Source organism: Pristis pectinata, chromosome 3 (genome assembly GCF_009764475.1).
Source record: "Pristis pectinata isolate sPriPec2 chromosome 3, sPriPec2.1.pri, whole genome shotgun sequence".
In the NCBI taxonomy this organism is placed as follows: domain Eukaryota; kingdom Metazoa; phylum Chordata; class Chondrichthyes; order Rhinopristiformes; family Pristidae; genus Pristis; species Pristis pectinata.
Window position 1 is genome coordinate 25,556,515 of NC_067407.1, and position 23,228 is coordinate 25,579,742.

The window sequence follows — 23,228 nt, forward strand, 5'->3', positions numbered from 1 at the left end:
CAGCTCTTGCCTCCACCCTTCTTCCCACCTTTTTTATACTGGTTCTCTGCCCTCTTTTTTTCCAGTCCTGATGAAGGGTCTTGATCCAAAATGTCGACTGTTCATTCCCCCCCCTCCCATAGATGCTGCCTGACCCGTTGAGTTCCTCCAGCTTCTTTGTGTACAGTTTCTCCATCAGTTTGTGTTTTGCTCCAGATTCTAGCCTCTGCAGTCTCTAATGTCTCCATATAAATTTAACTGCTGAGTATATTCAAAGCTGAAATTGACAGGTTTTTGGAATCCAGGGTACAGAGATTGTGTGGGAAAGTGAAAGGGGATCAGCCATAATCTGACCGAGTGGCAGAACAGGCTTAATGGGCCATGCTCCTACTTTTGCTCCTATTTCTTATGATCTGCCTATGTCTTTATGGTACATCTGTCCCTGTAACATAGACATCCAGAGGTGAACTCATAATATGTGGAAACCTCCAAGGAGCAGAAGCAGCAGCATCTAACTGACAGCAACTTGTGAGTCTGGGGACAATCAGATTTTGGGAATGCCAGTTTTACTGCCTCTTGTCGTCCACTTGGAACTAATCCTATGATAATTAGACATTGGTTTGGCACAATCTTACACCTCTTGCCTGAATACTTCCCATTTTTTTATTTATAAAAGCATTAAAAATAATGCAAGCATTAATAGACAGCAATAATTGGTCTGATAACTAGGAATGTGATTAAAATGTGAAAGGGAATGCGACGTAATATTTGCTTCAGATGCATCCATTCACTTGCACACATCACTCGGGGTAAACCTTATCTTGTCAATCTATCTACACCCAACACCCAGCCTTAGGCACTTTGCGGCATGGCCTGCACCCACACTTACCTCAGTGCTGGCCTCCAGATGGACTTTGTTTCCTGATTCTGGACACGTACTCTGGTTACACATGTAGCCAGACTACCGCTGTGTGCGGCTTGAAGTACAGCACAAAGCAACTGCTATTGTTTTACTACCAAAATGCAATGGTAACCAAAATTAATCTGCATAGTAACCTTATATCAGGGTTTAGATTTCAATAAAAAAACTTTGATCACACAATGTGTGATTTAACGTCCTTGCAGAGATGATTGCTTAGCAACCACTGCCAGGTCTCTATTATCCTGGCTATTTATTTTGTTAAACCTTATTTAGACTATAATTAGACAGTAATTAAAATCCAATTACCCTAATCAGCAGAATTAGTAGTGTGCAAGTTCAGTGCTGTTGCTAAAATTCAAGGCACTGAATGGCCATCACCCATCACTGCACCTAGTAACACAGGTCTTCCGAGCCCTGTTTTTAGCAGTTTTTTTCCCCATTCATCTTTACTGTTCATCTGTTCTGGGAAAGCATGTTATATTCTGTATTTAAAAAAGGTGGCAAAAATAACTGGGGAAATTTGCTTTGGCACCTGTCAATAGTTAAACACTGTAGTTTTAATGTCTTTAGAAATGAAGGAAAAGGAAGAAAGGAAAGCTATGTTAATCAGAAATAATGCCTGTGGCAACAAAAGTAAAAAGAAACAGACTACATATAAATTGGGATAAATGACAGTGAGGGATGGATTGCACTGTTGTGATGTTGAAAGAACAGGGCCACTAAGGGTTGATCAAGATGAAGTTAGAGAATGCTGAAATGGCAAGGAAGTGGACAAAATGTTTAGTCTCATCCTAATTGAAAAAGCTGACTGGGAGGAAATGGAAGTAGCAAAGTAATGGCATAATTATCATATTTTTAAAAAAGATAGAAAGAAGGATATTAAGTAAATTAAGGAAGTAAATTTAAAGTTCTGGATGGTTGCAGCATTGAAGAAATGATAGAAATGGAGAAATGATAGAAAGTAATATGTAAAATTTCAACAGAAAAAGGAATAGTTCAAAATGATTGGAGAACAGTAATCTTCAATAAAAGCATACAGTAATAACCCAAGGAACTAAAGACCTTGCCAAGTAGTTGGACTTCAGGCATATTTGGTGCACAAAATGGGTGCTGCATACAATGCTATCACCCTAATGGAGGTTACAAAAGAAGTACACAAAATAAGCATATCCATGTTTTGATATATTGGTATTGTGATTTGCTCCCAGATAAGTGCTAAAATGTGATTAAGTGCCTGTTTCATAGGCGATAACTGCCTGCTAGACGGGTAGCTGCTACGTCACTTGTGCCCAGAGCCATGGGCAGTGAATTAACACTTTTAATGCGAGATCTCTGTGGCGGCCAGTGTATGGGTCTTCCTGAGCACACCCCTACTCCCAAAAGATAGAAAAGGCTGATTACATCAAGTGTCTGTGGGTGCTGCTGACTGCCCAGATTACCAGTAGAAAACTGGGAGCTACAGTCAGTAGTCCACAGGCCTCTACATGATCTTGCATGAGTCTGCAAAAGATCTCCCTGTGGCTGTGTGGTTTCTGCCAGGTGCTCTGCTTACATGCTCTAAAAATATGCTGATATGGTAATAAGTTGCAAGTTATCCCTGAGTAGCAAAAAAAATCAAAAGCGAGTTGATGAGTGTGTGAGAAAGATTAAGTTGCAGGCCTACAGGGAAATAAGAAGGGGGAAAATATGACTAATGGGGTTGCTCTGTTGGGAGTCAGCATGGACCCAAAGGGCTGAATCATCTCCTCTGTGTCATAATGACGTAAGTAAATCCTGTTCTGCTCTTAAAAAGATCAATTTTCTGTTGCACAAAGATGAAAAAGAGAGCAGTATGCAATTGAATTTCTAGGCCATGTTATCGAGTGTCAGAATGAATTGAAAAGACAGCCATGAAACAGAAAACTGACTGCAAATGTTAAGTGAAGTTATTTGGACTGGCATAATGTTGGAAGTGATCTATTGGAATCTATACTGGGATCACAGTTGTTCACCTTCTCTGTAACCAGTTTGGACTCACAAAAAACTGAGCCAAGATATGGGAGGACCTAAATAGGCTTGTAAAGTGTATTGCAAATGAAATTCAATATAGCAAAATGTGATGTGGTTTCTTTTGGTGGGAGAAATATGGAGTTACTCAGTCCCAGTTAGATAAGAAACTGTGGGCCTAGAGTGTCAATTACTTAAAACTTATTTCAGCATCAAATTTGACTTCTCCCAGAGTGAAATGTGAAACGACATTCCAGGGTCCTGTAGTTTTTCTGTTTTATCTCTAATCCAAGTCTGGGAAAATATATTCATGAAACATGACAGAGTGGAATGAGCTATTTGAAAACAAAATGCCTACGTAATAGGAGCTCATGACAAACTTTTACAGAATAACAAGGAGGCCAGTGTGAGGGAGATGGGAATGAAATTGATATCCTTGAGCAGGAACTCACTTCCTTGTATTTTTGGGCAACTAATCTATTGACATTCTCTTCCACTGATCCTCTGATGTTCCCGAACTAATGGTACTGAGCCCTGATCCCTTAGTGCTCCTGAACCCCCAACACACCTCAATATTTCTGAAACCCGAAATTCCTTGCCTTCCAATTCCTCTCATGTTTCAGGACCCCCTGAATCTCCAATTTTCTGATTTTCTGAGGTCCCGGAGCCTGGCCCCAGGCCTTGAATCTCAGCCTGTGGCCACTGGCTCTCTCTCCCCAAGATTCTCAGAGCCAGCCTTGATCCCTGCTGACACATTCTCGTATGTGGAAAAGTGCAATGCCCTTCCAGTTTTACCCAATGCATAGTTAGTGAGGTTTGCAGTGGGTGACCCAAGGCTAAATCACATGTTAGCTTTTTAAAAAACTTTATTTATACAGCATGGTAAAAGACCCTTCCGGCCCAATGAGCCTGCACCGTTCAATTACACCCGTGTAAAACCTGCTAACCCGTACATCTGTACAATCTGTATGCAAGACAAGTTCTTCACTGTACCTTGGTACAAGTGACAATAATAAACCAATACCAATAGTCTTTGGAACATGGGGAGGAAACCGGAGCACCCGGAGGAAACCCACGCGTCATGGGGAGAACGTACAAACTCCTTACAGACAGTGGCAGGAATCGAACACCAATCGCTAGTGCTGTAATAGCATTACGCTAACCGCCACGTTACCGTGCTGCCCATTGCTTCTCTACTGTCCATCTAGTGCACCCATTTCTGCGTACTTGGGGTTCTAGGCATTTTTGGAGTAGAGGAGTGAAAAGATTTGGTAATTAATCACTAAAAGTAACAATGCATGTTGACAAACTTAGTAAAGTTCACGTGCAGCTTGAATACAAAGAACTGTGGTAATAATACATTTATAGTGACTGCATTTAGTATGATGACATGCAATTATGATTTTCATGCTACAAGGACATTTTAACTCCATATGAAGTACAGAAAAGATTTATTAAGATGCTAACAAAATTGGGAGGCGCAACAATCAGAAAAGATTGAGCAGTTTGGGGAGATTAAAGGGAGAACTGATTGGTCTTTAAGAATTGTGATGGGTTTTATATGACAACATTATATAGGAGAATACTGAATGAGTCTGGAACAAGAGGGCACAAAAATTAGATGCCATCAGCAGCACCAACAAATTTAGATTTAGAAAACATTTATTTGCACAGATAGTGGCAAGAAAGAGAAAGCCATTTAAGTTTTCAAAGCAAAGAACATTTCTGCATTTAAGGGGATGTTGTGTGAAGAGAGTAGGAAAATGGTAGAACACAACAAATATTTACAAGATAGTAAAGACTGAAGACATTCTGACCAATGGGAACTTGCAGCCCAAGTACAATAACTTTGGTGTGAAATAAACTGGCATATCTCAAATTTACAGTTGGGTTAATATATAAATTTCCTTTCTACAGACTTTATAATGATCTTATTGTAATGGCTTTCATTCCTAGGGGATCAGAGAACTAGGAGGGAAGAGTAATTACCTTAAAAAAATAGTCAACACTATGGCTACACACAACAAAACAGAACAGTGCAAGTAAAAAAACAGCAGCAGAAGCAGGAAGTAACTGATTAAACAAATAAGGGCATGTATATATGGCAAACAAACAGGTTAGTGCTGCCAAACAAGATGCACAGTGGGGTAGATTAAAAGAAGTGGGAGAATTGACAAAACTGCAGAACAACTGGCTTATAATAATATACTGCATAACTGAAGATGGATTCTTAGGGAAGGCTACAAGCCACTGTAACATAACTTCTGAATCGAGCACTGCTTCACCAATGCAACTTTATAGTGATGCAGTACCAGAACCAGCATTATAGCAATACAATCTAAGCAAAGCAAGAATGAACTTCTGTGCATTATGCAAAATAAACTGCAGGCACCATGTAAACATCACGCACTATTCAACGTGACCTCAGTGTACTATGCCAAATAATCTGCATGCACAACATATGCATATAATGCAATGTTCCCAGAATTACAACTTCTAATGCGATAATAGGTAGCAGGATTTTACAAAGTACAAATATACAATCCAAATAAGCTGCTCAATTTTAAACACCATGTGGCACTTGCAAATCCCAGTGTCACATTTTTATGTCACTCACAATTTTGTCTGCACTTTTATATAAAAAGTATTCTCAAAGTTCAGCAGAACAATTAAAGAATAAAAACTAGCCAAGAAATACTTTTTTCTCCTGTATTTATGGGGATTACTTTTATTTGTCTCTCCCCTTCATCCACCTCTGGTCTTATTAATTATTCATCATAACACCATGTTCTTTTTAAACAATCTTTCGATCACCCTTCCAATATTTTCCTATTTTGTCATAACTTTCTTTCCAGTTATACCTCTGGAAACATTTTGGGATACTTTTTTTTAAATAAGTGCTACCATGAGTTCTGTTCCCTTACCCATCACCAATCACCTCATACCTCCACTACCCCTTATCCCAACCATCCACCTACCCCTGCCTACCCCTCTCACTTCACATCATCCTCCCACCATCCTCTCCCCACGTTGTTAGTAGCTGCAGTGATGACAGAAAATGATGCAGGGGTGTTCCTGTAATTATTTTGCAGGTGACCAAGAAATTAATTCCACTAGATTGATTTCACAGCATTATAAACATAACATTTATAATGTTTGATCTAACAAAATCGTAGCAAAATAAAACTATTGATTGAATATCTTAAGAGAAGGGAATGAGACATATTAATCTTGGAAATAACCTTCAGCAGTGATTAATCTATGTTGTGACTCAGTGATGTAGGGGTGTATTTAATTCTGTTCTAAGTATTACATAATTATATAGTGATCTTAATTGAGCCAACATTTCAATGCTGGAAGCGTAGTTGCTGCATGAGCTATCACTCCAGATACGGTAAGGATATGAAATGCACAGATCTTTTTTTGTGATTAGTTTTTGGATTACTGCCCGAGGTAACTTTCCACTGTCTGCTGCAAGAGCAACCTCTTAGTATCGTTTCCCCAGTCCTTTTAATTTCTGTTTCCAGCCATTGCTGATCTGGTGTGCAAGCAGATTTCACCCCACACTGACCTGGACCCAACCTCTGGTCTCTAACAAGAATGTTTTCCAGTCATTTTTACCTAAATAAAACTAAAGCACAAAAATAGCTTTATTCTCAAGAGGTATTAAATACACAATTCAATAAAATCCCTGTTAGTGTAGCAAGTAAGGTATTGGGCTTCATACTATGGTTGGGATAATAGCTGCAGTGCAGCCCACTGGTGGAGCAGGTAGTGCTGTTGCCCTGCAGCTCCAGTGACTCAGGTTTGATCCTGAATCTAGTGCTGCCTTTGTGGACTTTGCAGATTCTCACTGTGACCTGGGCTTCCCCGAGATGCTCTGCTTTCTTCCTACATCCCAAGGATGTGCTGGTTAGTAGGCTACATAGGAAATAGGAGCAGGAGTAGGCCATTCAACCCTTCAAGCCTGCTCCCCCATTCAATATGATCTTGGCTGTTCATTTAAATATTGTACGCTGTTCCTGCTTTCACTCCTTATTGCCCTATCCCTTTATCCTAAGAATAACATCTGACTGAAAAACACTATGATGCTGGAGGAACTCAGCAGGCCAGGCAGCATCTGTGGAGAAAAGCAGACAGACAACGTTTTGGGTCAGGACTCTTCCTCAGGACTGGACTAATATCTGACTCCTTCTTGAATATATTTAATGAGGCTGGAGTTGATGGGCATGTGACAGGTTACAGGGAAATAAGTGGGGAATGAGATTGATGAGTTTGTTCTGAGAGCAGGCATTAATTTGGTGGGCTGAATGGCGTCCTATGTGGTAAGGAAATACGAGAAATATATATCAAGGTACAGAGGCTTTTTAGATGGTGTAACACAGATTTATTAGGAGGCTGACTGAGAAGAAAGTTAATTGAGCCTATCATGTCCAAGGCAGCCTTTCACAACTCCGATTGAAAAATACAGGTCTGTGCTTCAACATCTCACCCACAAAATGGCATCTCTTAATGTCAGATGCCACCTCCATTCGGAAACACTCACACAGCTCAGATTCAATTGGCATCACCCCTGGTTACACAGAGTTAGGTGATTTATTGGGGTGTATACCTTCAAAGAGCAGGGGAATGGGACTAATGGGACTGCTCTCTTCAGAGATGCCATATACTCGATGCGTCAAATGGCCTCCCATGGTGCTATAACAATTCTATGATTCTATAATAACAAAGTGTTGTGACTATCCTACGCCCACCAAAGATCACCTTGTGCAATCTCTGAAGAAAGTGAGCAATCTATCCTATAATCTAGACAGTTTCATACAGGGAATGGACAGGAACTGCACATTGGCATATGGCTTTACTTTTAGTGGGGATTCACCATCAATTTGGACTCAATCCAGAGAGGTCTGAAAACTGAAGAAACTGAGGGCGATCTCACTGCATGCCTTTGCCCCTTTGCAAGATTTTCCTTACATAATATATGCTACGTTTTCCCTTAAAAATGGTCTTACTGCAACTTTCACAAGCATGTCAGCAGCCCAGCTTCCAATGAATTTGAGTTGCAACAACTCTCTTAGCATGGCTCCTACAGACATCTGTCCATCCAGGCATGGCCCACTCCTGATGCTTCCTTCCTTTTGGAAAGAGTTGACGTAGATTCTCCTCAGCACTTCCCTTCACCTCAGATTGGGGGAAGAGGGAATCCAAAGGATTCACTGTCATATTAAACACCAAATTAAACCACTAGACGCAGCCCAAAAGTTGTCACAATCTACAATGAGCTAAAATGAAGCAATCTATCAGATTCCCAAGGCAAAATTCCACTCTTGGAATGACTCCAAGGTGTTCAGTGCAGTTAAAGAGAGCAGGTTTTGTTCTTATCCTTTTTCCAACAAAGGGCATTAGCCATGTGCATCACATCACTTATTTTAAGAGGATCATGGTGAAGGTTTAATGATCCATATGTAACTATTAAGAGCTTTCAACTGATTATCAATAGGCAATTCCCAGGAGGTGAAGCGGGTTGTGTTTACAGCCAGGTATGACAATCAAACCACTCTGTTTGCAAACTGAATAAACATCTATTTTACTTCAGACCGTTAACTAATCCTTGTTGTTGTGATAAGGATCCATAATTCCCTGTTATTCATATCTTCTCAGTAATGTCCTCCAAGGATCTCTTTCACCTGTATAATCTGACAGGCAAGAAGCAGGGATTAATATCTGATAGAAGTCCATGCCCTTTGATAGTTGCCTGTGCATCCGATGAAACCCCTACTCAAAAGTAAAATAATAATAACAATAATAATAATAATAATGGCAAAAAGTACTGAGGCCACAGGGAATTCCCTACTTGCAGCTGAGAACCCTTCTCTGTTGATGGAAAAATACACAAATGTATTTTGTGTGGGCAGAATGCCAAGGAAAGAACAATTGCTGCAAAAAGCCAAGCTCAGCTGCAGAAATTGCTACGAAAACTCTCCACCCTGTGCAGGTTTACAAAATCCTCACTTCTGCCTGTCTCCGCTGATAAACTACAATAAATAATTCCCTGCAATGAATAATTTGCTGTTTCTCTTTGCTCAAAGCCACAATATTTGTGCAAAAGCATCAAATTTCACACTCTAGCATCACTGGTCCACTCTGCAAGTGAGCCCATCCAGGATGTGGCAGCTAGATTGCAAATAAGGCCTAAAAGTTTAGGAGATCTAGGGCTGTTGACTCCAAAGTGGAAAATTAGTCACCACTCCTTAGTGGTACCAACGAAATCCTGTAAGGCATGATCGTACTTTGACTCGGTGCAGAAAATTGCAGTTTTGAGTCTTACCCTGCCATCAGTCTGTATTTTGAATGATGGTACTTTTACAGTGCTGAAGAATCTGGCCAAAAGAAGTATGTAGCAATGGAGTGCCACCTGCTTGGCTACACGTCCAGGCTTCCCCTTATAGCTTCCAGCTCTCACGGTCTCATAATTTGCCAGGCGGACCTGTGCCAGGGTGAGAGCTGGTAGGGGTGCGGGAGGAGAAGGGAAATCAGATCCTAGTCATTCAACTATCTCGTGTGGTCATGTATCTTGGTCATCTATAGGCTGATTAAATGATACAGATAGGGGTGGAGGGGGAAAGGGAAACATAGAGGTAAGAAAAGTATATTTAAATGCACAAAGAAAATATTAAATCAATGATTTATAAAATAGCTTAAATTTTAACAAATAATATCACTAGATATGTTAACTCTCTTTCTCTCCTAGCTGCATGTATTACTTTGTCCCTTCCTCCTTGTATCTCACTAGTCCTCCTTGTATCTCACTAGTCCTACTGTGCACTGTACAACACTACAGGGACTCTATGTTTATTTTATATGTAAACATGTTGCAGTGGACATAATTAGCTTCAGTTTAATTTAATAGATATGCTTAATTCTACTTCAGTGAATTTATCAATACTGGAACATTGTTAGAAGTGACTGCACATTCATTTAAGCCATGGGTAAAGGCCAGTTTACTTACCTCTCTCCTTATAGTCTGTTAGATTGATTTCAGATGTCAATAGTGTCTGGATACACCAAACATACCAGCGATGGACACATAAAATAATTTCATAAGCAATCTTTTGAATCTTATTTTGTTCTCAGTTTTTCTCCCTGTTGGCAGTGCTCCATTATTTATCTTTTACCATTAAAATTGTGGGAAGCTTAGGACTGGGTGGAAAATTCCATTCTACTTTGGGTTCAGCTGAAATACAGCAAACAGCTAACATGAATATGACACCACTGCGTCTCTTATTCCCTCTTTAATCTATTACTCCTCAGCCTCTGCCTACTGACCTCATATTCATGCTACCCTTTACCTGCAAATGAAGTCTGATGTTTTATTCACTGAACCACAAAATGGTTAAAAACAGGAAGAGGCTATTCATGTAAGTGTAACTCCAACTGGTCCCATTCTCTAACTGTCCCCCATAGGCCTGAAACTTCTGTCCTTTTGGATACTTAACCAGTTCCTTTTTGAAAACTGCAGTTAAATCTGACCCCACTACAACACTGGCAGTGCATTCCAGACCCTGACCACTTGCTGTGTTAAAAAAAATCTTCCCCCTTGGTTCTCTTGCCAGTTACCTTCATCTGTTCCCCCCCCCCCCCCCACCCTGTTCTCACTCCTCTGTCCATGGGAATTGTTTTTCTCTATCTACTCTGTGATGACATAAATATGTCTTTCAGATCCCCTTTCAACCTTTTTTGTTCCCATGAGAACAATCCAACTCCTCCAGTCTATCCACATAACGTAAGACTCTCATCTCTGGAATCATTTCAATAGCTCTCTTCTGCATCCTTTAAAAAGTTTCACATCTTTCCTAAAGTGCGGTACCTTGAACTGGCCAAACCAGTGTTTTATAATAGCTCATATCTTTCTTACTCTTGTACTCTATACCTTTTCTTATAAAGCCCAGGAGTTCCAATACTTGTTTACCACTTTCTCAATCTGCCGCTCTCAACGGACTATGCATATGAACTCCAGCTCTTTGTTGTAGACATTTTACAATCATTCCCTCTTCTTATTTTTCCTACCAAAATGTAGCTCTACACATTTATTGGCATTAAATTTCATCTGCCACTAAATGCTGGCATTTTATTTACAGAATGATGGAACGGTTATTAGCATGGAAGGAGGCCTTTTGGCCCCTTGAGTTTGCACTAGTTTGTTGTATGAACAATCTAACTGGTCCCGCTCTCTACAGCCCTGCAAATTCTTTTCTTTCAGATACGTAACCAGTTCCCTTGTGCATGCTACAACTGAATCTCCCTCCACTGCTTTCATAGGCAGTACATTCCAGGCTCTAACCATTCTAACCACTAGCCTGTCTCTATCTCCTTGAGGTTCTTCTTTCCATGATGCACCATGCATTCATTTTATGTCATCTCCAATTTGGAAATTGCATTTTGTATGGTATCCAAATTATTATTATATGTTAAGAAAAGCAGTGGTCCTATTGCTGTCTTCTGGGGAAATCCACTCTACACTTCCCTCCAGTATTTCTGTTATTTTTCTCCTTCTGGTGAACACACTCAGGCAATTTAGTTCTTACTCTGTACGTGAACTTTGCAGGCCAGGCTGGACATACTGCCTTCCTCCTGAACAGTCCTTTGTTTTGGTATGATACTGAATTCGCTTGCGAGTCATTTGAAACAGCAGCTGAGAGTGAATCACATTGATGAGGGACTGGAGTTACACAGAGCTCAGCTGGATACAGTCAGTCCAACATCTTCACTGTCACTGATACCAGCTTTCCATTTTCAGACTTCTTTTGACACACTGTTTGAATGTTAAACTGCCATAGGGAGAAACTTGGAAGTCCCCCAGATCATTATCGTAAACTTCCAGATTATTACTCTAGTAATTGAACCACTATGCCACTAAATACCTCAGTTATGCTGGGAGGGGAGGGGTATTTTGATGGGCTTTAAGTGTCCATTTTTTATGTGCATAGTTTTTGGCTCAGTATTGGAGCTCACCTGGTATCTAAGGACAGACATTTTCTATTAGTGCATCCAGATAAGATAAACTAATTCAGTACAAGCCTGGAAATTCCTGATATGTATGACTCAGGAAGACAAGATGAATTTAGTCAATCTGCCAGCAGGTCAATTAATTTATTATTTCCTAAACTAAATAATCCATATTATTAATAGTTAATTAGCTATTAAATCCTTCCCCCAGACTATCTGAGATCAGTCAGTGAGGGTTATAAGTAGTGCTATTTGTTCAGCAACAGCAATTTTCTCTGTTTCTTAAAGGAAATATGTTTTGTCTTGCAGGAGCCAGCCTATGTCCTTCTGTAGCTAAGTGAGGTTGAGGGATTCATGTGACAGGTCATGCTGGGAACTGAGCCCATGACTTTCTGACTGGAATGCGGCCCTCAAAAGCCTTCACTCACAAAACCATGAATACGCTAAAAGTATTATTTACTTTACTGCCAGTGAACTTCTCTCTTCTTCAAATATATCTTGTATTGTGATATGGTCAATGAACAGACAGCGTACTAAGTCCAGTCAAAGAAAGATACTGGAGTTTCAGTGAAAGCCGTCAGAGCTGTCATAAATTCCATTTACACAGTGTAGGTCAATGGCCTTCTGATCAGCACAGGGAGATGGGGATCTGGAGTCTCAATGTTTATAAGTACCTCTGTTCTTTGATGGGGCAAATAAGTGAGAATAATGCATTAGCAAGGAAAGTTGCAAACTAATGTCTGACCATGGCTGATTAAAGTGATTTTAAAATTGGGACATTACCAGGTGCATAGCAGGGAACAGCGACGGTACGACCAGCTATCACCAATCAATAGTTTTTATGGGCATCAAATGTGCAGTGTGTAGAAATTGACATGTCCATTTCAAATATTTCTAGCTACTAAAACACACAGAAATCAATTTAATTTAATTAATACTTCTTTAGTGCAGGTAGCTTTTGTAAGCTTACAGGTCAGAAAAAATGGGAGAACTACAGCAGTCTAAAGTTCCCTACAGAAAATATGCATCTGATATTGATTACCACTGGCATCTCACCAAGGAAATGCAACAACAAAGCAGCTTGCTGACAGTCATGCCTGGAACTGCTGATCTCCTGTGAGATAAGGAATGAAGATTATGTTGCAATTACTTATTTTTTACTTAAGTTGTTGACTGGTTTCTTCATTTCCTTTTTTTGTGTCTCCCCAGATTTTGGTCTTTTGTCACAATTAATAGGAACCATGCCAGCACTACAACCCTCCAGGCAATCAAGACGTAGAAATAAGTTATTCTGATATGGTGGCAAACATTTGGCCTCTTCGTTCCCCAAAGATGAGAATGTGAACACACTGGCAGATTTTACTGCTCACTTACCAAAATACATCTGCTCCCCCATTTCCCCTTTGTAGATTTTATGGTAGATTAGAATTGCAACACAGTGGTGCAGCGAAGTAGAGCTGCTGCCTCCACAGCTCCAGCAACTTGGGTTCAATTTTGACCTCTGGTGCTGCCTGTGCAGAATTTGCACGTTCTCTCCGAGATTGTGAGATCTCTCCAGGTGCTTAGGTATCCTCCCACATCCCAATGACTTGCAAGTTGCTGGGTTAATTGGGGACTGTAAGTTACCCCTGGTGTGTAGATGAGTGGTCAAATCAGATGGGAATGTGGGGAGAATAAAATGAGATTAGCGTAGGGTTAGTGTAAACGGGTTCTTAAGATATCTTTTATTAGTCATATGTACATCGAAACACACAATGAAATGCATCTTTTGCATAGAGTGTTCTGGGGGGCAGCCCGCAAGTGTCGCCACGCTTCCGACGCCAACATAGCATGCCCACAACTTCCTAACCCGTACGTCTTTTGGAATGTGGGAGGAAACCGGAGCATCCGGAAGAAACCCACGCAGACATGGGGAGAACGTACAAACTCCTTACAGACAGCAGCCAGAATTGAACCTGGGTTGCTGGTGCTGTAAAGCGATATGCTAACCGCTACACTACTGTGCCTGCTTGATGATGGTCGTGGACTTGTGGGCCTAGGTACCTGTTTCTGTGCTGTATGATTCTAAGAATGACTGCAGACTATTTGATATTTTCTGCATGAAAAATAATAAGGACCAACAGAGAAATATGATTAAGTATGAACTGCTCATCCCTTTGGGATGTCCAACCATGCTTCATATACGATGAAATAGTTTCCACATGCTATACAAGAAAACAGCCAATACACATAACGAGCCCAACCTAATCCAAAGGCTTTACCCCATCTGTCAAATTGTGACATTTGATATTGCCTCTTAAGTAGGAATACAACATAAGAAATAGAAATAGGAATTCAGCCCCTTGTGCCTGTTCTGCCACTCAATAGGATTATATCTGATCTTTTACCTCAGTACCACATTCCTATGATAACCGCATATCCCCCAACATCCAAAGTCTATTGATCTCTGTTTTGGTTATATTCAGTGATCCTTGAGTAGAGAATTCCAAAGATTCACTGCCCTCTGGATGAAGAAATTTCATCCCACCTCAGTCCTGAATGGCCAGCCCATTATTTTTCGCCCATAACCCCTGGCTTCAGGTATCCCAGCCATCAGAAGCTTCGACCCTGTCAAGCTCTGCAAGAATTTTGTACGGTTCTGATTCTGATTCTAATTAGCCAGTACAATCTAAGCAAGGTTTACAGCCTCTGTAGTTCCATTGTTACTGCTTAGTAGAATCCCTACACCCTAGTGCATAAAACAAGTTTGTGCCAGGATATGTGCACTCTGTTGGCTCCCAGCCAGTTTGTAAGCTCCTGGCATTGGCCAGCTCTGCCATCAGACCCACAATGGAATGTGTTCTTCAGTTGAATGAAGGCTTTGATCTCCTTCTACAGTGGGATTAATGTGGTGTTCATTTGACTTTTGTCAAAATTCAATCAGTTAAACCAAGCACATTTCCTAAACTAATCTCAAACAATGCTATTATTTTAAACAGCAGAGAATCCTGGTGCATAAGTACAAATGGGTCAATATATTAGCTTAGTTTTTTTTTCATTTCTGCATTTTGTCAAGTAAAGGGGTCATATGTTTTTTGGTATTAATGAAACAGGAGTGCATTGTACCACTGTCTTGTCTGCTATCCCTCAAGATCACTGTGGAAAGTGGAAAAACGTATTGCCACCTTCCCAATTCCCCTACCCTCTCTCCCATCCCTGAGGAATTCTGGCAGTTGTTGCTTCCTTGACACACAGACAGGTCCCAGTCAACCCCACGTTTGTCATCTGTCCTTCTTAACACATCACACAAGGTGGCACAGGCTCAAGTGAGATGGGCAATAGAAGCTGGCCTTACTATGACAGCCATATCCTGTACATAAGTTGAAAGAAACCCTCCCATGGAAGGCACATCTCACAAGAGGAGAGACTTGATAGGGTGGAGTTGTTTTCCTGGAAGCGGAGGAGGCAAACAGGGACCTGTTTGAGATATACAAAATTATGAGGGGCATTGATAGGGTAGATAATGGGAAACTTTAATTCATTACAAAGGTGTCAAAAACTAGGGGATATAGGTTTAGGGAATTGGATGAAGAATCTTTTCACTAAACAGTTGGCTGGAATTTGGAATTGCACTGCCTGGTGGGGTGGTTCAAGCAGATACTCCCACAACATTTACAGATTTCCAGATGAGCACATGAATTGCCACAGTCCAGAAATATATGGACCAAGTGCTGGTAAATGGGATTAGTGTAGATGGTAATTGATAGTTGGTCTGGACATGGTTGGTGAAAAGCCCTGTCACTGTGTGGTATGACTCTATCACTATGATTTTTTTGACTCTATGACCTTGCTGCATGTTTTTGTGCTGGAACTGCAATCCCATTGCAAGAACACTGGAATCTCTTCCTCTGCACAGGCAGAGCATTCCTAGTAGCAAGAATCTAACTCAGCGGGTCTCTGTGACCTTAACCCAGGAAAAGAGGTTGACGATAACACCAGGTGGATTTCGACAGGCTTTGTTGTCATTAGTCCATGATGCAGGGAGAGTCCTGACACATAAAGGCAATTATCTACCAAGACTTCACATCGGTGCCCTGCATTGTCTGTGCAGCAAGTTCCCAATCTCAGTCAGGCCACCATGTGCAACTCCAGTTTAGGAGAATAAAAAGGAATAAGGGGAACTTAATCTGTTCTCATCTTTTCTGGCTGCTGGTTTCAGAGATCTGGGAACAGATATTTGGCGATGCAAACTTGAGGTGAATAAATAAAAAATAAGAGAATTGGCCTAGTATGTTACCACGCAACAAGTAGAGACTGGGTAAGAGAAAGGAGAATACTCTCATACACTTACAGTGTCCTAATGGAAAGTTACCAGAAACTCTGATACCAGAAACTTTTTGAATCAATGTCCACTCAGCTCTCAAATTTCATTCATTACAACAGAAGAATCTCTTATTCTGCTGTAATTAGATGAAGATGAATGTCCCTGCACCTGTTTCTTGGAACTGGTAATGTTTACGCAATATTTTAAAAGTCACCCAAACCATTAAGGACTGGAAAACATTCAGCAATGCCACCAGGAGATTAAGCCAATTTTCTCCAGGCACGGGACAGGCTCAGCACCTCCAGCGGGTGTTCTACCATGCCCTGTACATGGGGAATGATGTTTGGCTTCATATTTCCTGGGCATGGATCAATTCCTTGGGATAGACTCATACTCAGAGGTGAGGGATGGTAAACTCAATCCATGCTGCCTGCCTGAGTGGCAACAGCAGAGATCATGAGCTTCTGAATGTTTTACCCCTCGTTCAAACACTGCAAGAACTCACAGACTCTTAGGTGTTAATTCATCAAGGCAAGACAGGGCATTTACCTCACCCCGAGCTTGCTGCCTGAACCTCACAGATCCTCTGATCGGAGGCCCATTGTTCTCATGCACAAACACTGACTTGGCACTGCTTGAAATGAATTGCCTGGGTGCTAAGCAGTGGGCTGCCTTGGAAACGCTGGTACCAAGAGAAAGATTAGCGTGGAGGAATGCTGTTGCATTGCAGCAGCTGCTTAATATTTTAAATAACCATGTAAGTCAGCAAACAGACACATAATAGAGAAGCCTTACCTGCTGCAACTTGCCTGCCACTGTATGAACTCTCACCATGTTATTGCCTTGGGGGCAAACTGGGGTAATCTTATCCTTAGACAGCAATGTTCCTTGCCTCTCTTAATTCCCAATTCTATTGAATTTGAGGTGTTATTTTAATTAACAACATTAAGTCTTACATAATCCCAGAGAAGCGACCATAAAGGGTACGACTCTCTAAAGCCAAATGTTGAGTCTGATTCCTCATGATCTTGTTGACAGAGTGCATTCACTACCCAACCCCTCCCCCCGCCCCAACACTTATCTTGCTTGGGTCTGGAATGGCTAATCTCACTGGCCCAGACAGTTCTGGCACTGAAAACTGAGGTGCTGAGTCACATCTGGGCCTCCAAACGAGCCCCACCCATGAAGGTGGAGAGGCTGTGGAGGAGATTTGTGAGTGTGTTGTCAGGTCTGGAGAAGTGTAAATATGAGGAGAGATTGGAGAAGCTAGGGCTGTTTTATTTGGAAAAGGGAAGTTGAGGGGAGACTTAATTGAAGCATATGAAATTATAAGGAGCTTGGATAGAATAAATAACAAAGACTGCTTCTCTTATCTAAGGAGTCAAAAGCCAAGGGGCATAGATTTATACCAATTAATAGGAGTAAAGGGGACATGAGGAAAATCTCTGTCACCCAGAGGCTAGTAGGAGTCTGGAATTCACTGCTCAAAAGGGTGGTAAAGGCAAAAACCTTCATCATATTTAAACAATACCTGCATATGTATTTGAAGAGCATAACGTGCTTGGCTATGGACCCAGTGCAGGAAGGTGGGATCAGGCTGGGTTGCTCTTTTTCAAGTGGCACAAACAAAATGGGCTGAATAGCCTCCTTTGTCATCAGTTTTCTACGAATCTCCCCTGAAAGCCTTTGGTAACCATCCAGGCTCCACCCCCAGGCTTTCTACCTATCAAACCTATAAAAGTTTTCAATTTTTTCTGAATTCCTCTTATTTAAAAATTATAAAAATGAAACATGCATCTTCTTACAAATGATCAACTAGGAAAACACACTATTAAATAATTTAAAATATTATACAAGATAAAAATAATTAATAACAATATAACAAACTGAATCATTTCTTTTTCCTTCCCACAGGCTAACTCTGCCTGTTCAAATGAAGTGTCTTGCAGATCCTCCATCAAGTTAGACCTTTAGCATGATCTAAAAGCAGGATCCCCAGTGTAAATGCTAGGGAAACTCAGCAAGGTCATTACTCTGTTGCTGGACTCCATGGGAAATCCAGAAGTTGAGCACAGCTGCAAATCTCTTGCTGGAGTTTGTCCAGCTCCTTTGGGACGTCAATATCTACTTCAGGGTTCGACAACTATTAATGAAGGGTCTTCAATGTTAATTCTGTCTCTTTTTTCCAGAGATACTGCCTGACCTGCTGAATATGTGCAGCACTTTTTGTTTTTATTTCAGATTTCCAGCAACTGATTTTTTTGCATGTAAAAAATGCACATTTAGGGCAATTGATCAGCTATTTCTACACTCAACTTCTTTTTGCTTTCAAAACTGTTGTGTTTATCCACACATTGGCCATCACCAATCCTGTCCCAACTGATCCTCTTCCATATTTAAAAAACTATCAGCAGAACAAGATTAATTGGAATGATTTGTTCAAAAAGATGGCATAAGCACAATGGGCAAATGATGCCCTTCTGTGTGGTAAGATTTTCTGATTACTTGTAACAATCTTCAATAAGCTTGGCAACAAATAAGTTTCTTTTCCCTCCCATACATCACATAATTGCTGTTTTCCCTCCCTTGTCCTTGATATATGGCATTATCTGTCAACCTGTGCCCCCACATTGTCAGCCTACTTACTAAACCAGGATGGATAGAGGTCACAATTCTCCAGTAGATTTTCCAGTCCTGATGCAGGGTGTTGATCTGAAACGCTGACAATTCCTTTCCCTCCACAGATGCTGCCTGACATGCTGAGTTCCTCCAACAAACTGTTTGTTGTTGTAGATTTCACAAACTTATTATTCTGACAATGAGTTGCAGAGGAATTGGGAATCTTGGCAGAAATTTCAGGGGCCCTGCAGGATGCTTCATTCATTTACAGGATTAGTGATAAACTCTGCAGGGCTTGTTAACCTCCATTTTAGAAATGCTCATCATTCACTCTTGTTTTAACATATTAAGGAGATATCACTGCTCACACAGTTCAAGATGTAATATTTAACCTTACTGCCTTTGTTTCACAACAAAATCAGTAAACAAAAGATGTCTAGTTTTGCAAAATGTACCCTCTTCCACTGTGTTTGGAACATTAGTCAGTCCATTCTGATCTGAAGAAAGATTTGACTAGCTTCTGGAGGTGAATCAATCTGTTGGAAGTTCTAAGGTCTGACCTCTTTTCTGGTGGTGTGTTGGCGATAACTTAAAGAAACATGAAGGGACAAAATTCTGTTACAGAATGCAAATAAAAAGACTGAAAGAAAGTATTTAAAATTTCCAGATAATGGGTTGATAAGTTGTATATAACACTTACACCACATAAGTACCAGACAATGACCACCTCCAACAAGAAAATCTAGCCACCTACCATTAACATTCAATGGCACTACCATCATCAAGATCCCCACCCTCATCATCCCAGGGTCATCAACTGGACCAGCCACATAAATACTATAAGCACAAGAGCAGGTCAGAGGTGAGGTACCCTTCAGCAAGTGGCTCATCTCCTGACATCCCAAAGCCTTTCCATCATCTACTATGTACAGGTTAGAAGCGTAATAGGTTGAGTGAGTTGGGGCTTTTCTCTTTTGAGAGAAGGAGGATGAGAAGTGACTTGATAGAGGAGTACAAGATCAAGTGGACAGTCAGAGACTTTTTCCCAGGGCGATAATGGCTAACACGAGGGGGCATAATTTTAAGGTGATTGGAGGAAGGTATAAGGGGGATGTCAGGAGTAAGTTTTTTACACAGAGAGTGATGGGTGCGTAGAACGCACTGCCAGCAGAGGTTGTGGGGGCAGATACATTAGGGACATTTAAGAGACTCTTAGATAGCTACATGAATGATAGAGAAATAGAGGGCTATGTGGGAGGGAAGGGTTAGATAGATCATAGAGCAGGATAAAATGTTGGCAACATTGTGGGCCTGTACTGTGCTGTAATGTTCTATGTTCTATGTAATAGAAAACTTTCCATTTATCTGCATGAGTACAGCTCCAACAACAGTTAAAAAGGTCAGGACCATCCAGGGCTAATGAGGCTGCTTGACTGGCAGCCCATCTACCACCCTAAATATTCACTACCTTCACTACTGCCACATAGTTGCTGCAGCATGTACCATCTGCAAAATGCACTGCAGTAATTCACCTAGGCTAATCTGACAGCACCTCCCAAACCTACAAGCTCAACTTTCAAGGACAAGGGTTGTAGCACACAGAAATTCCACTACCTGCAGATTTCCCTCCAAGTTGCACACTATCCTGACTTGGAAAAATATTGCCTTTCCTTCGTCGAAATTAGAGAACTCCTTCCCAGTGATATATTGATTTGTGCAATTCTGTGTCTGTTTGCATTTGGGTTGCTGTACGACTGGTTTGCCAGTGTTTACAGAAGGAAGAGTCTGTAGGAGAAGAAAAGAATAAAGATGGCTGAACTCTAATTAACACAGCACATAGCTCAGGTTCTCTCCTCTCTGTACTATTTAGTGGCAGTACCTTCAAAAGAAGAACTGCAATGGTTCAAGAAGGAAGCTCATCACCACCTTTTCAAACACAGTTAGGAATGGACAATGCCAGCAGTGCCTAGGTCCTGACAAATGAATAAATATAACAAATAAAGTTGCAGTACTACTCACCTACAGGGAAGGTTTGATTGAAAGCAACATACTCCTTTTAGGGCTATAGTTTATCTAATTAAACAACACTGAACAACCAATATCAAATAGCAATGACTGTGAAATGAAATACAACCGAAGTAATAAAGTAGATATGTTTTGAATGATCTGTGCAAATCACTGCATTATGTTTTTTTTTTATTTTGCTGCCTGTAATAGTTTTGCCCCTTCATGGTTATTTAACTAGTCATCAATAGACCTCTACTCCACTAAAAGATCTTTCCTCGCTCTTTCCCTCCTCTCTCCCCACCTACATCACATCATTATCTTTCTCCCTTTCTTTGTTCCACCTCTCTCCCCAGCTCTCTCTCTCACACCCACCTTGCTCTCTCTCCTAGCTCTCCCATCCCTCCTGTCTCTCTCCACCCCTCAATTTTTTGCCTTCCAGTCCTCAGTCCTTCTCTCTCTCCCCCTCAAACTCTCTCTCCCACCTGCTCTTATTCTCACACTCTCCTACTACACCCCCTACCTTCCAGTATTCTTAAGTAATTTGATGAAATGCTATTTTTAACTGCAGCAGGAATGGATTTCCTCTTCCTCTTTACTGCAGTTATATTTCTAGTTAGGTGCAGAGAAAGGTTAACCTGGACACTTGAAGTGTTAAGTTAAAGATGAATATATAAATGCTGAAAATAATACCTGCATCCAATTTTTAACTTAAGTTCTTAGTCACAAGACTTTTTAGATTACAATTCCAATCTTCAAAAATCAGACAAAAATTAATGGGTGACAAGAAATGAAACAGAGTGAAAAAGGATAAAAACATATTGAGAATGTGATGTCCAATATTATTGTTCCTAAACCTCTTGGACTTTGAAAGCTGCAGGCATGCAATTAATAGATGAAAAAAATGACAGGATCCATGCTAGTGAATACCTGTTTTGTGCTCCCTGGAGTTCTATTATTGGATTATTCCTGTTATGTAGGCAAGGAAATTGCTCTGAATAATGGAGGATACAGATTGAATGGTATTCTTCAGTTAAGTGCACTTAATTTTAAGGGGGCAGGGAGCAATGGAAATTTTTCTAAAGATCAAGTTTGGGGCACTTGACAACTTCGCTTATTTTATAAAATTGAATGAAGTTTGCTCCTGGGGCAATTTTGTCAAACAAATCCCTACCTGCAGATCAAGGTGATCGGTATTTCCAGCTTTATTCAAGGAATTGTCCTCAAATTCAACCAGTGTCTATGCCACTTTGACTGCAAGATGGGTGCATCTGACTGAACTTGGTGCAACACAGGATTCACAAATTAGCATGGCTGTGAAGGGAAGGAAATTAAGTAAAAGGTGCAATATTAAGAAAAGAAAATGCTCTGGTTAAATGAAATAATTTTGTTAGAAGCTACATTACCTTTTACAAACAGAGTTCTAATCTGAAGAAGAGAAAATATTCTTTACTGTGCTGTTTCTGTTAGGAGATGAGCTCCATTGTGGGAAAAGTAAAGAATTCATGCCCATCAGCAGCATTGTGTGATGTTAGAAGCAGAATGCACTGATGGATAAATGGAAAAGCCTCTTCACCGTCAATCTTGGAATACCTATGGATTTTGGGGCCCTTCTTAGCAAGCTGTAAAGCTTTGGTAACATCACTCTTTCCTTTCTTCATAATCTCCCCTAGTTTATGACCTCCTGTGCATCTTCAGCTCCTCTGACACCAGCCTACTTCTCCAGAACATGGACACAATGGTACTCTGATTTGCATTAGTTAATGCAACACCTTTCTGTCTTGCCTCATCCATTTAAATAAGTGAACACTTAAAATGGTAGTCAAATAGGAATTTCTGGTCAGATCGTGAACTCCATTTTCCACTTTCTTCCCCCCACTTGCCTCTCCCATTCAGGCAGGGCAGAATGAGTTACAATTCTCTCTGGCTACAGACTTATGATCCATGTTAGGCCAGCTTTACATTGACCAATGTTTCACTTCATTGGCCATCATCTGCCCAACTGCATAACTTATTCGAGGGTAAGTTCCCTGATTGCAGATGTGAAGGGGTGAGATTCACACAGTGAGCTTTGCATTCACCTGAGGCACTCCAAGTTGCCACTGCTTAGTTTTGCAAGCTCTGACTAGTCAACTGTATGCAGTCGTTCAAGCACAGATTGGGAATGGTTGGTGTTGGGAAACGGTTAAAGGAAAACATATGAGCATTGACAACTCAAAATGTTATGGGAAATTAATTTGACAAGACTTTGTCTCAACCATGCTTTATTTCTTCTGAAGATGTAGAATAACATATTACTATGTGAAGGGATGGGTGATTGAGTTGGTGGAAAGGCCAATTTTGGTGAAGATCTTTTTGTAATTACACTGCAATCGGGCAGGGGAAAGACTTTAGCAGTGTTAGTTGCTG

The 23,228-nt window shown here is 40.7% G+C and overlaps 1 protein-coding gene across 6 annotated transcripts in view; it reads right to left on the reverse strand.

Moving 5' to 3' along the window:
* slc6a9 (solute carrier family 6 member 9) overlaps positions 1-23,228 on the reverse strand; it is a 211,145-nt gene that overhangs the window by 103,219 nt on the left and 84,698 nt on the right. The window contains exon 1 of one of the 6 annotated variants that reach the window (XM_052013126.1): positions 16,992-17,199. The exons of the other annotated variants lie outside the window; for them this stretch is intronic. Within the exon in view, the coding sequence (XP_051869086.1) occupies positions 16,992-17,030 (39 nt within the window). The 5' untranslated portion in view covers positions 17,031-17,199. Of the gene's footprint in view, positions 1-16,991; positions 17,200-23,228 lie in introns of those variants that run through there. 6 annotated transcript variants of the gene reach the window in all.